Raw genomic sequence first — 14,953 nt, forward strand, 5'->3', positions numbered from 1 at the left:
ATAATAATAATAATAATAATAATAATAATAATAATAATAATAATAATAATAATAATAATAATAATAATAATAATAATAATAATAATAATAATAATAATGGTCCCCTCTCTACACCTCTCCATCATCTCCCCCCCTCTCTACACCTCTTCCTCATCTCTTCCCCCCTCTCTACACCTCTTCATCATCTCCTCCCCCCCCCCTCTCTACACCTCTTCATCATCTCCTTCCCCCCCCCCTCTACACCTCTTCATCATCTCCTCCCCCCCTGTCTTTAATGAGACACTTGTGGTCTCTCTTGTTGGCGCACAATAGCAGGAATGTCAACTTCAATGTTTGTGCATGCAATCTGCATCAGATGAAATAATGTTTCATCCGACAGCCTGTTTCTCTCCTTTGACTTGATGTGCTTCATGTTTGAGAAATTGCTCTCACATATGTATGTGCTCCCAAACATACTGGCCATAGAGAGGGCAAAGTCCCTGAGGAGTGGGAAGCGGGGCTCAGGTAGCAGTTTCCAAAACGAAATTCCCCTCTCATTTCTCTTTGCTTGAAAAAAAGGATCCGACTGTAGCTCGCACAGTTCAAGCTGCAACGGTGGGGGCTGCTCTGACACCGTAGCGGTGAGGGGGCCGGCAAACAGCGCTATCCGTGACTGCATGCCGTTGAAATCTTCAAACCGATCATTGAATTGCATTTGCAGTGTTTCAATGTCGTTCCTGTACTTTCCGACGGCTCAGCCATCGGATTTCTGTGTGTAGCTGCAAGTCGCCATAATCAGTGTCCATCTCTTCCAAAAAGGAGACAAACTTTCTATGGTTTAGTGACCCGTTGCCTCCACGAATTAGATTGGTAACCTTGGTAACCAAATCCATAACATGGCTGTAGTCAAGCTTCTTGGCACAGAGAGCCTCCTATATCAGATAAAAAAAAAGAAAAACGATTTAACGACTCTCGCATATAATTTTACTACACTCGACTCGCATTGGTCATTATTAGTGACCCACAATAGATGGAAATTATGTTAGCGAACTTACCTGATGTATAATGCAGTGCATTATATTTATTTACTCATTTATTTTGCATTTTCAGCTTTTTCTGGCCACACAGGACCGATAGAGCGAGAGAGGGAGAACGGGAGGAGAGGTAGGGAAGATACTAGATATGCCAAGTAGTTGGCACGGAGGCAGTGTTGGCGTAGGCTATCTGCATCTGGAGGGAGATGGATGAATGATTTGTTCTTCATTCTCTTCCACTTTGTGGCACGGGCCTCAAGGGGAAGGCTAAGAGAATTATTAAGGACTCGAGCCACCCGAACAACTGCCTCTTTGAACTGCTGCCGTCAGGCAAGCGATACCGGAGTCTTATGGCGAGCACAGAAAGACTCAGAAGGAGCTTCTATCCCCAGGCCATCAGGCTGCTAAACGAACAATAATCGCTAAACGAACAATAATCACTATGCAACAACCATCAAATGCACACAGCACACACACCCACACGCACACACACACTCACTCAAACAAACAACACACTGCAGCACCCACTCTCCACACTTTAGATCACACAAACACACTTACACTTTATATTTATTGATAAAGGATTTGCACTACAACTCGTACACCTACTGTGAATTGTACCTAAACTGCACCTCGTCCATTTATGCCTTGCACTATATAGTATTGTATATTAGTACACTGCACAGTATTGTATATTGTATGGTAACTACGTCTACGAACATTGTACATATGTCTAAACTGAACACTGTGACCTCTTTTTTTTCTTCTAATTTTTACTATGTTTTTATTTCATACTTATCTTGTCATGCACAGTCTCTGGAGCGCAACAGTAAGAAGCATTTTGTACAAAAGTATTCTGTACTTCTGTATGACAACTATTAAAGAAACTTGAGAAACTTGAAACAGCATTGGACACTCAACGCCACTCTGCCTTAGAAGCCCGGTGAATCCTGTGCGTTTTCCTTTCATTGCCGGTGCTCCATCGGTAACAACAGCCGACAGTTTATCAAAACCCCCATATTGCTGCACGGCACTTTCAACAGCGTTTCATATGTCCACACTAGGGCTGACCCCTATTAGTCAAATAGTCGACTAATCGATCGAAAGGAGCCATAGTCGACTGCCAACTCTTCTTAGTCGAATACAATACAAAAAAATAAAAAAATAAAAAAATAAAAAAAATAAAAAATAAAAAAATATTATAATTTTTATTTTTTTTAAAATATTGGCCTGGGGCCGCATGGAACGTCGGTGAGGGCCGCATGCGGCCCGCGGGCCGCCAGTTGCCCCTCCCTGATGTACAGTATAATAAGATAACTAATTATACTTCAAAATATGCTCTCTTAAATAGCTGTAACGTGAACAGATTAACAATGAAACCACTTTTTTTTATATTTTTTTATTAATTTATTTTGCATTTTCAGCTTTTTCTGGCCACACAGGACCGATAGAGCGAGAGAGGGAGAACGGGAGGAGAGGTAGGGAAGATACTAGATATGCCAAGTAGTTGGCACGGAGGCAGTGTTGGCGTAGGCTATCTGCATCTGGAGGGAGATGGATGAATGATTTGTTCTTCATTCTCTTCCACTTTGTGGCACGGGCCTCAGCCATGGTGCTACTCTTCTTGTCGCCATAAATAACATGTTGTGTGAACTCGAACAGCTCCTCTAGCACCTCCTCCTCAAGGCCAAGGCTATCTCCACACCGCCAGAGCAGCCGTCGTGCCATAGGGCTCTTTGCCACCTTGTCATACACCGACGACTTACCCTTGTCATAGAAGCCTGAATTGGCATCACAGCCTGTAATACAGTGTAGCTGCACAATACAGTCTGCCATCTCCTCAGTAACCAGGCCACAGCTGAAGTCAGTCTCCTGCTTTCTCCTGATACAGAGCATACCGGGCAGCTGTTGAGAGATGACCGCTGCCGTGACATGGGCATCGGTGTCGGCTGCATCAATGACAACAGGGCCACTGTAGCCTGACTCACGTAGAACTGTGTAAGCAGAGAAGAGGATGGTGTCAGCCTCAGACTGGTCAAAGCTGTAGTTCTGCATTGGTTGCTGGGTTGACAAGTTGGTGCAGTAAGAGCCAACAGAGTAGACGATCTCTGTAGCTACACCCTGTGCAACAAGGTCTGTCAGATAGCTGCATATTACTTTTTGTAGCCGCTCCTTGTTGCTGACGCTACACAGCAGTGTTTTGAACTCTCTGGCAGAGGGGAAGAGGTCGCCCAGCTTCATGTAGGTGTTGGGGACATGTACCTTACCTTGTACCCGCAGATCTCGCTCATCATCTTTAGTTGAGTATGCTGTGTCGTACGGGTCATTTACACAGAAAATACGGTCAGCATCACCATGGCGGGCAAGGATGATGGATGATACTTTGTGGACATAGTCCAACCACTTGTATGGGGTGCCATCTTGTGTCTGCCGATCTTCTGCTGATGGGGTTGCCATCCTCCAGATCATGCCCATGTCGACAAGAGCGGTGTAGGGTTCTTGCAGATCTACAGATTGGAGAGAGAGCTTCTGAATGAGCTTGCTCTTCTGTGTCTTCCTATATGTGCCATTGGAGTTGAATAAGGCCACACATTCCTCAACAACACGATGTTCCAGCAACTCTGAGAGATTCACAAGTTGACCTCAACCAGGTCGATCACTGCCTTGAGAGCACTCCGCTCCATCTCAGCAGCTCTTGCTTTGAGTTCCTCCCCGGGCTTCTCCATACAGGGCCGCTTGGCAAATGTCAAGCGTTTGCTCAGAGGGACAGGTGCATGGAGGGTTGTTTTCTTACTGAACACCCGGTCTTGCAAGAAACTGGTCAACTTCTCCTCTCCCACAGCATGGGCTGAGTTGAAGTCTGCGATGAGTTCATCCGAGGCAGGCATGGCTGACTGTAGGGTGCGGAGGGTGGGTGAGGCTGGATCAAATGGGAAGGAATCAAACTCATGCATGCATGCAACCAGGTCTTGCACGCGCTGTTCATCTTCTCTCATCCTTTTTGGACCACATTCTATGTGCTTCCTCCTCTTAGCTTTTTTTTTTTGGCCAGGGCATTGTGAGCCACCCGGATCTTGGCCAAATTTTTCACATTTCTGGAGTGCACCAGCAGCTGCTTCTCATTCTGGAGGATGGAGAGCCAGCCAGACTTCATTTTGCTGCCCTTGTTCATTGTACACTCGATCCACATGTCCCAGGCCATGTTGGAGTAGGGGTTGCCTGTGATGGACTGAGTGAAGTCAGTACGAAGGAAGGCGACCTGATCAGCAGGGAGAGCTGTCAGCATTGCCCAGAAGTCAGGCAGCCACCTTCCATACGTATTGTTGTCGTACACTACCATCCATGGCAGCATGGCACGCAGAGAGCTGACATACTCATCCCAGTTGCAGATATGTACTGCATGCACATTCTGCATGAGTGCATCTGTCATAGACAGGAAGTCCCTCCAGTAGTCCGCCATGTCACTGGCCTCCACCTGGGTGAATAAATTGGTGATGAGGCTCTCGAGGTCAGTATCATCCTCCAGTGCTGCATGTGCAGCTGCACGGGGTTCTTGGGAGAGACTCATATCTCTCAAAATCTCAAGGTTCTCCCTTGTCTCATCAGCCAGGTTGGACATGAGCCTCCCCTTTACCAGCTGACTCATGAGTGCCTCATAGATGAGCCTCAAGCAACGCAGCCCCCTCTTGTAATTCTTGCCTTTCAGTGCACGGTCGAAGGAGCCCTCTGCAATAACTCCTCCTGCCACGAGTACATCTCCTAGCTCACTCCCCTTGTAGCGCTTGTAGATAGCGCTCATCATCACACACTGTGTATGGAAGGGACCAAGAAAGGGTACAATGTCATGGTACTTGTTTGGGTTGCATTTAAATGTTGTGGGTAACTCTGGGTAAAATTTGGGTCAGTCAATATTTGATCTTTAGACACCCCACCCCCACCTCTTTCCTCCACGGGAACACTTACTTTTTGCAACATGCACCTGTTCTCCCGATCCCTCTGGCACCCCTCCCCCACAGGAACTCAACCTTTCTCACAGAATATGGACACTCATATTATTCTTGAACGTAAACACACACATGCACGCACACACACACACACACACATACGCACACACACATGTGCACACGCACTTATGCACACACACACACTCTCGCAGTCTGTTGAAGAAGGCCTGGATGAGCGAGGTCAACAGGAGTTCTTCATGTCAAGGAATGGCGAGATGGCATGGTCCAAGATACCTTTTGAAACAGAAGGCTGTGCTCAGAACATCATCAAAATAACTCCTGAAAGAAACAGCTTTCGAACACTGTTATATTGACGAGGCTTAACCCGAGGTTCAATAAGATTCCTTTATTGACTCGTTCGTATCTGCATCCATTCATGTCGCTCACGTCTGTCACGTTCCACTTGTGTCTGGCGCCTTTCTGGTGACGTCACAATAACAACGGCAATCAAAGAGGTTCAAACCCGAACCTAATACATCACATCCTTCTCTTTAACATTTTTTTTTTTTCTCAAACAGAACTTAGTATTCTACCTTTGTTTAGCTTGAACTCTTGCTAACACGTCCTATTTCCCAAAAACAAACTTAACAAACATTTCCCAACTTAAATGTTTACTCAGAGCATCCACCTGCTGTAAATGAAATAACAATGTTAGTCACAGACAACTTTCACTTTAAAGGATCCTGTAACTTAAACCCACTTGAACCATGACATAATGCAAAGCACTTAATGCGAAAACTTGAATATGAAAATACTCCAACAACATGCATATGAAAACACTCCAGTTACTCTCTGTATCTAAGAGGTAGTTTAACTGGTCTACCAGACCTAGTCTGATACGGCTGCGTTTCAGATTGTCCATCATGTGTCTCTGTTTGGTCTGCAACACCTGTGTTCTCTGCTGAACGTGTGCGTGTTGCCAGATTTTCTCTCGTGTCACAGTCCACGTTCTGGTAAGCATCCTGTTCATTTGTAGATGGAAAAGTTCTCTCCTCCGTTTGTCTCAGGTATTTTCTGTTTCTCCTGTACTGTCTCCCATCCGGTGTGCGAACCACATATGAACGCGGTTGGTCATGTTTGTGCAGGACCACGGCCGGCTGCCATGTTTCACCTCTTTGAACCCTGACGTTTTCTCCTGCTTGTAGGTCAGGCAGTCTTTTTGTTTGCCTGTCGAAGTAGAGTTTTTGTTTCTCCTGTTTGTCACTCAACTGCCTACGCACGTATGTAGTTCCTTCTGGAGTGAGCAGTGATGTCGAGGCAGGCAGTTTTCCTTTCAGCCGCCGTCCCATGAGCAACTGTGCCGGTGATAGTCTTACACCTTCCAGCGGTGTGTTGCGATACTCCAATAGCGATATGTAGGGGTCGCCATTACTTCCTTCTGATTTCTTCAGCATATTTTTGATAGTCTGTACTGTTCTTTCTGCTTGCCCATTTGACTGGGCGTGACCGGGACTCGACGTGGTGTGGATGAATTCCCAGCTTTCTGCAAAGTCCTTGAACTCAGCACTGGAATACTGAGGACCATTATCCGTGAAGACAACATCAGGAATGCCATGTCTGGCAAATATTGATTTCAGTCCGACAATGACACTGCCACTGGTAGTGTCTCTCAGTTTTGTGATTTCCGGGAACTTTGAGAAATAGTCCACACACAGCAGGAACTCAGATCCCTTATAATGAAAGAGATCACTCCCTACTTTTGACCACGGTCTGTCTGGTACTGGGTGTGGGAGCAACGGTTCTCTCTGATTGTTGTTCCTGTTCTCATTACATATGGCACACTGAGATACCATCTCCTCAATTTGTGAAGACATGCATGGCCAATATAAAATGTCTCTGGCTCTTTCCTTGCACTTAACAATTCCTAAGTGTGACTCATGGATTTTGTTAATCATTTCTTGTCTCAACTGCTGCGGAACAATGAGCTTCGCTCCCTTGAACATCAGACCATCTGCGTGTGAGATTTCTTCTTTAAATGTCCAATAGGGTTGAATTTCCTTTTGTACAGCACTTCTGTCTTTCGGCCATCCCTTGAGTGTGGTTTCTTTTAGTAGCTGCATTTCGGGGTCTTCTGCCGTTGCTGTTCTGAATGTGTGCAGTTTCTCCTCTGATATCGGCAGCTGCAGAGTGATCATATTCACTTCCAAGTCTTTCTCCAATAGATCTTCTTTCTGCTCTTTCAGGAACGCTCGACTTAGAGCATCTGCAATATGAAGTTCCTTGCCTGGCCTGTAGGTGACTTTTAGGCTGTACCTTTGCAACCTAAGCAGCATTGACTGTAGCCTCATAGGAGCTTGGTGTAAAGGCTTTTTAAAGATGCTCTCCAAAGGCTTGTGGTCGCTCTCAACGTGTATGCTTTTTCCATAAACATACTGATGGAATTTTTCACATCCATAGACTATAGCAAGTAGCTCTTTTTCTATCTGGGCATACCTGCGCTGACAGTCAGTGAGAGACCTAGACCCAAAAGCTACAGGTTGCTCATCTTGTAGTAGGACCGCTCCGAGGCCTTCTGAGCTGGCATCTACTGACATAGTCACTGGTCCCACATGCTCTGTAAATAACTATGTACAGATACCGAGATGTCACTCCATGTTACCTGCTACCTGTTACTGCACAATGTTGTTTCCTTCTTTTGATTCTATTATATGTACCACTGTATTGCACATCGTTGCGGGCAAGACCACCCGCATTTCATTGTATACCTGTATGCCGTGACAATTAAAACTCTTGACTTGACTTGACTTGGTTTGTTGACGTCATAAAACTTCAGGGTTGGAGCACTATAGTGACCAGCTGTTTGATTTGTTCAAAACTCCTCTTTTGTGGTTCCTCCCAGTGCCACTCTATGTCATTTTCAAGCAGCTTCCTTAACGGTGCACTGACATCTGACAGATTTGGTATGAATGGCACAGTGGTGTAGTGGTTAACACTGTCGCCTCACAGCAAGAAGGTCCAGGGTTCGAATCCCGCTTGGGGACCAGGTTTCCATGATGCCAGTTACCCAGGTGGGGTATCTCCCAGGCCTTTCTGTGTGGAGTTTGCATGTTCTCCCCGTGCTCGCAAGGGTTTCCCCCCCCGATAAGATAAACCCAATGGAAAAACATGCACAACAACAAGATCGCTAACGCTGTGGCGTCCTTGACGAAGACGGACAGGAGCACTTGGATTGGTCCCCTGGCGCGGCTCACGTGGCGCCTGTCTGCTCCCGGCTGCCCTTGGGGGGGAAGGACGACGGGATGGGTTAATCGCAGATACGCATTGTATGCATGGTTCGCATGTGTGCCAAATAATGACCTCGGAGCAGGTCCTAAATTATTATTATTATTATAACTTGGCGAGATATTGAACCATACCATTGAACCTGAGCAGGTCCTGTTTGTTCTGTGGTGGGGGTATTTGTGTCACTGCTCTCACCTTCTCCCCATCTGGTTTCAGCCCACTGGCGCTGAGTATGTGTCCTATGTATCTTATTTCACTTGTCCTGACAGCGCACTTGTTCCCGTTCAGTTTCAAGTTGTATTCCCTTGCTCTGTCTAACAGTTTAAGCACCCTGTGGTCGTGCTCTTCCTTGGCGTCTCCCCATACAAGCATGTCATCTATGATGTTTACGACACCTTCTAGACCTTCAATCATCTGCGCTATTGCCCTTTGAAACACCTCTGGCGCAGATGAAATACCAAACGGTAGACGTACGAATCTGTACCTACCTATGGGAGTGTTAAAGGTGCATAGCTTTGAACTTTCTTCGTCAAGCTTTATTTGCCAAAAACCCTGATTAGCGTCTAACACTGAGAAGAACTTGGCGTTTGGCCTACGGGAAACTACTTCCTCCACAGTGAGCAATGGGTAATGCTCCCGTTTAATAGCTTCATTTAAGTCCTTAGGATCCATGCAGATTCTGAGTTTATTTGGTTTGACCACAGTCACCATACTGTTAACCCACTCAGTTGGCTCAATCTGCCTTGTTATTACCCCCAATTTCTCCATGCGCTGTAGTTCCTCAACTACCCTGTCTCTGAGCGCGACTGGGACCCTCCTGGGAGCATGCACTACAGGTGTAACAGTAGGGTCAAGTTGAATATGATGCTGACCGGGTAAGCAGCCCAGTCCACTGAACAGATCATCATAATCCTTAAGAATGTCACTTTCCTTGGAAATGTCATGCATTCTCTTTACTAAACCTAGTTTCTCACAAGTGGCTCCGCCTAGTGTAGCTGGTACATCCTGCTGTGTAATTTCAAACTCTATATTATGCTTTTGGCCTTTGTACTCGCATGTCAGTGCTCTCTTGCCCAGTGGTGAAATCTTTTGCCCAAAGAAAGCAACTAGTTTGCATTTGCTCACCCTGAGTCTGCCTCTAACGTCCAGTTCATTCAGCGTTTTCACTGACATGGCGTTGCAGTCAGCGCCTGTATCCAGTTTGAAAGTCACTGCTTTTCTGTTTATCCTCACTGTTTCATTCCACGGATTTTCCTTGAATTTTGTCTCCATCAGTCTGATGTGTTTTTCCTGCTCCACTTCGACTGTGCCGATGAACATTTCCTCCTCATCACTCTCACTCTGCTCAATTGCATGCAGCTTTTTTTTTTTATTGGTGCTGTGGTGGGCCCTGCACTCTACACACCTTGGCAAAGTGATTTCTCTTGTGGCATGATTTACATGTTTGTCCAATTGCCGGACATGTCCTTGTTCCATGTCTGTAACCACATCTGTAGCAACTTGACTCATCTGGTTCAGTATGACCTGTGCTATCTGCAACTTTACTGTCTTTTGGCCTGACTGTTCTCAGTCTGTTCACATCCACCTCTTCTGTCAGTGCTTTCACTTGACTGGTTGTGATCTCACTCACACGGCAAATATCCAAGACTTTTGCTAGTGTCAGATCTGCTTCTCTTAACAGTCTGCCTCTTACTTGGTCATTAGTTATGCCACACACTATCCTGTCTCTTATCAGGGATTCGTTCAACTGACCAAATTCACAATCATTGGCTTTATACTTTAAATCCGTGACATAGGCATCTATTGTTTCTGACTGTTTCTGTGCACGTGTGAAGAATATGTGCCTTATATATAGCAAGTTTTTCCGGGGCTCACAATAGTCCTGAAATTTCTTCTTCAGTATGTCTATTTGGTCTTTTTCTTCTTCAGTAAAGACAAAAGTATTACATACTTTAATCGCCTCCTCTCCGGCGACATGAAGAAACGTCGCACACTGCACTTTTTGAGACTTTTCTGAGATGCCGCTGGCGATGCTAAATAGTTCGAAGCGCTGTGTCCAATTCCTCCAATTTTCAGCAAGATTGCCTTGCAGACTCAATGGCATCGGAGGTTGAAATTGCGCCATCCTCTTATTCCAATTTTACTTCTGACACCATGTTATATTGACGAGGCTTAACCCGAGGTTCAATAAGATTCCTTTATTGACTCGTTCGTATCTGCATCCATTCATGTCGCTCACGTCTGTCACGTTCCACTTGTGTCTGTCGCCTTCCTGGTGACGTCACAATAACAACGGCAATCAAAGAGGTTCAAACCCGAACCTAATACATCACAAACACAACACAAGGGTTAACAAACCCCAAACACAGGGCTACATTGGGAAAGTTGGTAGCACCAGTGCTATCAGTGGAAAGGTTAGTCTGAAGCCCTGCCCAAAGACCAAATCTTACCTTCCCATTCAAAAGTAAAATTTTCGCTCTACTGTCTCTATCTACATTTTTGCTCTACTGGATGGTGGCCATCTTGGATTTCTGGGTCAAATTTATGTCATAGAGTCAAACTTCATACATGATGATTATAGGTGCTCTGGATCAAAAGTAAAAAAAAATTGGATTTGGCCATCTGACAAAAAATGCCGGGATTTTTGGGAGGGACACGGGGGCTAAATATTTTATAAAAGGTCCATAGAAGTCAAATCAATCATCAAAACATCTTAGCCTGAGAATGGTCACGGAATTTTGTTTCTTGACCCAACTAAGACCTTAGTGTGCACACAGACAGCCAAGCTCAGCCCTCATTTAGATGAAGAATCACCTGGCTAAGTGCAGAAATTAAATACTGTATCATTGTTAATCACTGTTAAAAGCAAGCAGATTAATAGAATGGAGAAACTTTGTAAAGAACTTTGTAAAGAAACTCAAAGTGTTAAGAGCGATGCACTGCTCTGTTATATTTTTATTGAACTATTTTATCACACTTGTGACGGAAAATATTATCATGTCATATAGATCTGTGTTAAACATATTCTATCTCCGATAGCCTTGACTAGTTAATATGATCAACTAGCTGCAGCTCAAAGACACTAGGTGACAGTCTTAACACTTTAAGGACTAGCCACGTATATATACGTGTTTCGGTGCCATGCGTTGTGGACCAGGGGCACGTATATAGCCGTGGCAAGTTGTTATTGTTTTATTCCATATTAATAACCGGATCAAGATCCCCGATCGACTCTGCAGATCTACCCGCCTCTGTGGAATCGGCAACATGCAATACCGGCCAGATCCTCTTAGGGGGCGCCATCGCTCCACTGCAGTATCATTGCGGGCGAATGAAATTTTTTTTTACCCTCCAACGGAGTATCATATTACTCTGATCACAAACCAACAGCATGCACCGTGTATCACGTTTCGAAGCGGAGATTTCACCATGGAATAAGGGGATTCATCATCAACCAATGGACATATCGATCTACCAGATGCCGATCGATAACGGGGAAATGCTGCCGGGTATCACACGGGCTGACGGTAAGACATTTATCACCTAATTTATAGCCGGATCGGAGCTTGCTGTGCAACGCTAGCAATCGATCTGTGAATGTGGCTACTTACACGGACACTGTATTGGTAATCAATAATACTAATCGACGTCCCCCGCCGCCCCCCTTTCATCCATAGATGCCCTGGGATAGTCCGGATCATAAGCAGTTTATGTTATTTCATTAGCATATATACAACGGAAATGCCGTTGAATATAACGTTAGTAGCCTTTAGCTCTATAACTAGCTTTCCAGAAAATAGATGATACGAAATCTGCGATAAAGCTTATATTCACGGCGCTATAAAATGACACCCTACCGATGGATTTTTTTTTCTTTAAGCCATTCTGAAGGGACGGTTTATGCACTCAATTACATTCCCCGGTCCTCTAGCCACTAATTAGACTAAGCCCATCGGTCGTCAAAGTGTTAACAGTGTTCTTAAACAACAGCCAAGAGGGCCAGGAGATATAGGAGGTCCAAGGTTATTTTCGACTCCAGTTCTAGTGTGAAGACATAACAAAGCCATTCTTTGTTTTAATTCTTCTCATCTTTATTATTATATCTGGCATCTCATGTACGTCACGTCAATCATGTATTTAATGTTAAGTCTGACCAGACCTCTTTCTCACTTTCTGGTCAGACGTTCGTGTGTCTGATTGTAAACTGAGCTCTGTGGCCGCAGAAATAAATGTTCTATATTTTCATATATACAGTTGACTCAGTCTACATTTCTACAGCTTCACTGTTTGGCTCATTTGAATATTCCACACTTTTTACTGTCCGTTCTATTTGATTATTTTTAGCCTATTTTTTAACTGAATCAAATTGCACTTTTTTACTGTCTATTCTATTTTATTATTTTTATTACTGAATGAAACGGTAAACAGAGAGGCCTATTGGGATACTAGATCCTAATGTGAAACACTGATTTACCTTACCTTGCTACCCCTCTATCCTTTTTATGCTCGCTTATGCCTGTATTTCTTTTACTGCTGTGAAGCACTTTGAACTGCAACTTCTGTATGATACAAATAAAGTTATTATTATTATTAATCACACTAATGATTTAGCAGCAACACAGTGGTCATACTTACAGCTGTTCTTCTTCTGGAGAGTCCCGGGTTAGGGTTAGTCGCTGGTCGCTCACAGCCTGGTCCTCCGTGCTGACGCTGAGAACACTGGGAACACTGGGACACTGGGACAGGTGACCGCCCTGCCGTATGACAGATGACAGCTGTAAAACACTACGTCAACACAGTTACACCTCCACCCCGAGCCTGCCCACGCCTCCCTCGTGAGCCTGGTGTGTCTGTCTCTCCGTCTGCCTGTCTGTCTCTCTGTCTGTCTCTCTCTGTCTCTCCGTCTGTCTGTCTGTCTCTCTCTGTCTCTCCATCTGTCTGTCTGTCTGTCTCTCCGTCTGCCTGTCTCCCTGTCATTTAGCTGAAACGCTTTTATCCAAAGCGACTTACAAGTTCTGTACAAGGAAGGGCACAACTCTATCAGCAGAGTAACCATGTTCATCAAAGTGTTGAGTGCTACAGTGTCTAGGCCTGTCTGTCTGTCTCTCTGCCTGTCTGTCTTTCTCTCTGCATGTATGTCTCTCTGCCTGTCTGTCTGTCTCTCTGTCTCTGTCTCCCTGTCTGTCTGTCTCTCTGCCTGTCTGTCTCTCTGCCTGTCTGTCTCTCTGTCTGCCTGTCTCTCTCTCTGTCTCCCTGTCTGTCTGTATGTCTCTCTGCCTGTCTCCCTGCCTCTCTGCCTGTCTGTCTTTCTGTCTGTCTATCTGTCTCCCTGCCTCTCTGTCTCTCTGTCTGTCTCACTTTCTACACTTTCATAATAGTAAACATTACAAGACCTGTTATTAGTTTGCATCTATTGATATGCATATTATAATGCTATGGTATGTTAACACGTTGCAAAATATGTATGTTTGATTGTGTGTGTGTGTGTGTGCGCGTGCATGTGTATGTATGTATGTTTGTACGTATGTATGTATTTGCATGTGTTTGTGTGCGTAAGGGCGTGTTTGCATGCATGCAGCAATTCTAGTATTCAGTGTGTGTTTGGCCCCTGGGCGTGTGTTCTCCTTTGAGTCCAAGGGGTAACATTTTCCATCCGTCACATTTTGAATGGATAGCTAAGCACCTGACCTGAGGAATGCTGCAGTTCTGCATGATCTTGTAATCTCTCCCTCTCTTTCACACACAGTTTCACGTTTATATTCCATGCTAATATCACCTCTTAAATTTATGTTATTCTGTGTAGAACCTGAAAAGGCATAGAATAGCTTAACCCTTTCACTACCACACTACAGAAGGTTAACCCTTTACTATCACACTACAGACGGTTAACCTTTCACTACCACACTACAGAAGGTTAACCCTTTCACTACCACACTACAGACGGTTAACCTTTCACTACCACACTACAGAAGGTTAACCAGGTTAGCCATGGTAACGTTTATATAGTTGTGCAATCTGACCACTGGCCGCAGATCAGCACTATATTTGTTCAGAAGCCTTGTTTCACGCCGGCCTCAGATCACTGGGCGATCAGGAGGAATGTGTGTGACTGGAACGAGAAGAGACGTGAGATTCAGCAGTTATCAGTACTGTAGCTGATTTAAAGAGATTTTGAGACGGTACCCATACTTTCACTTATGTATCATTTCTGGGTACTTTTTACACGCCTACACATGGATAATGGGGCTGTAAATGTCCCTGATGACATCACTGGTGGCCAAATCCAAACTCACGTACTCTCAATAACTGTCAAACTAAATGAATACAAGTGTAAAACTGTTTTTGGATGTGTGGGAGATTATGTGCGAAATAAATAAGCATTGTTTTTTGGTGAAGTGCCCCTTTAACAAACATATTCCACAGATTCAAGGAAGTCAGATAAATGAAGTTATATAAATGTAAAAAAGAAAAGAAAAAAGTCCACCTGGTTCCTGGACAGAATTGACTCATTTTGGTCTCAGGCAGGAAAGGTGCAATCTGTCTGAATGTCCTCTAGGAAGGAAATACTCTGCTACCAGCCTGTGTTCATAACTCTGTTGGTCTTTGGTGGGTAATTATGAGAACACAAAATCAGTTTATTTATATGTTACCAACGGGACAATATATTGTCTTCAAGTGGCAGGGTTTCGTGTGTGTGTGTTACTGTAATTGGAT

At 44.6% G+C, this 14,953-nt stretch overlaps 1 protein-coding gene across 1 annotated transcript in view; it reads right to left on the reverse strand.

The window, feature by feature from the left end:
* Positions 1–3,488, reverse strand: part of LOC311226696 (uncharacterized protein) — a gene marked incomplete at both ends in the record, with an annotated part of 43,454 nt that extends 39,966 nt beyond the window's left edge. The window contains one exon of the mRNA XM_084312108.1: positions 2,862–3,488. Within this exon, the coding sequence (XP_084168234.1) occupies positions 2,862–3,488 (627 nt within the window). The remainder of the gene's footprint in view (positions 1–2,861) is intronic.
* Positions 3,489–14,953: the final 11,465 nt, after the last annotated feature.

Source organism: Notolepis coatsorum (genome assembly GCF_963971535.1).
Source record: "Notolepis coatsorum genome assembly, chromosome: 4".
Taxonomy (NCBI): Eukaryota; Metazoa; Chordata; class Actinopteri; order Aulopiformes; family Paralepididae; genus Notolepis; species Notolepis coatsorum.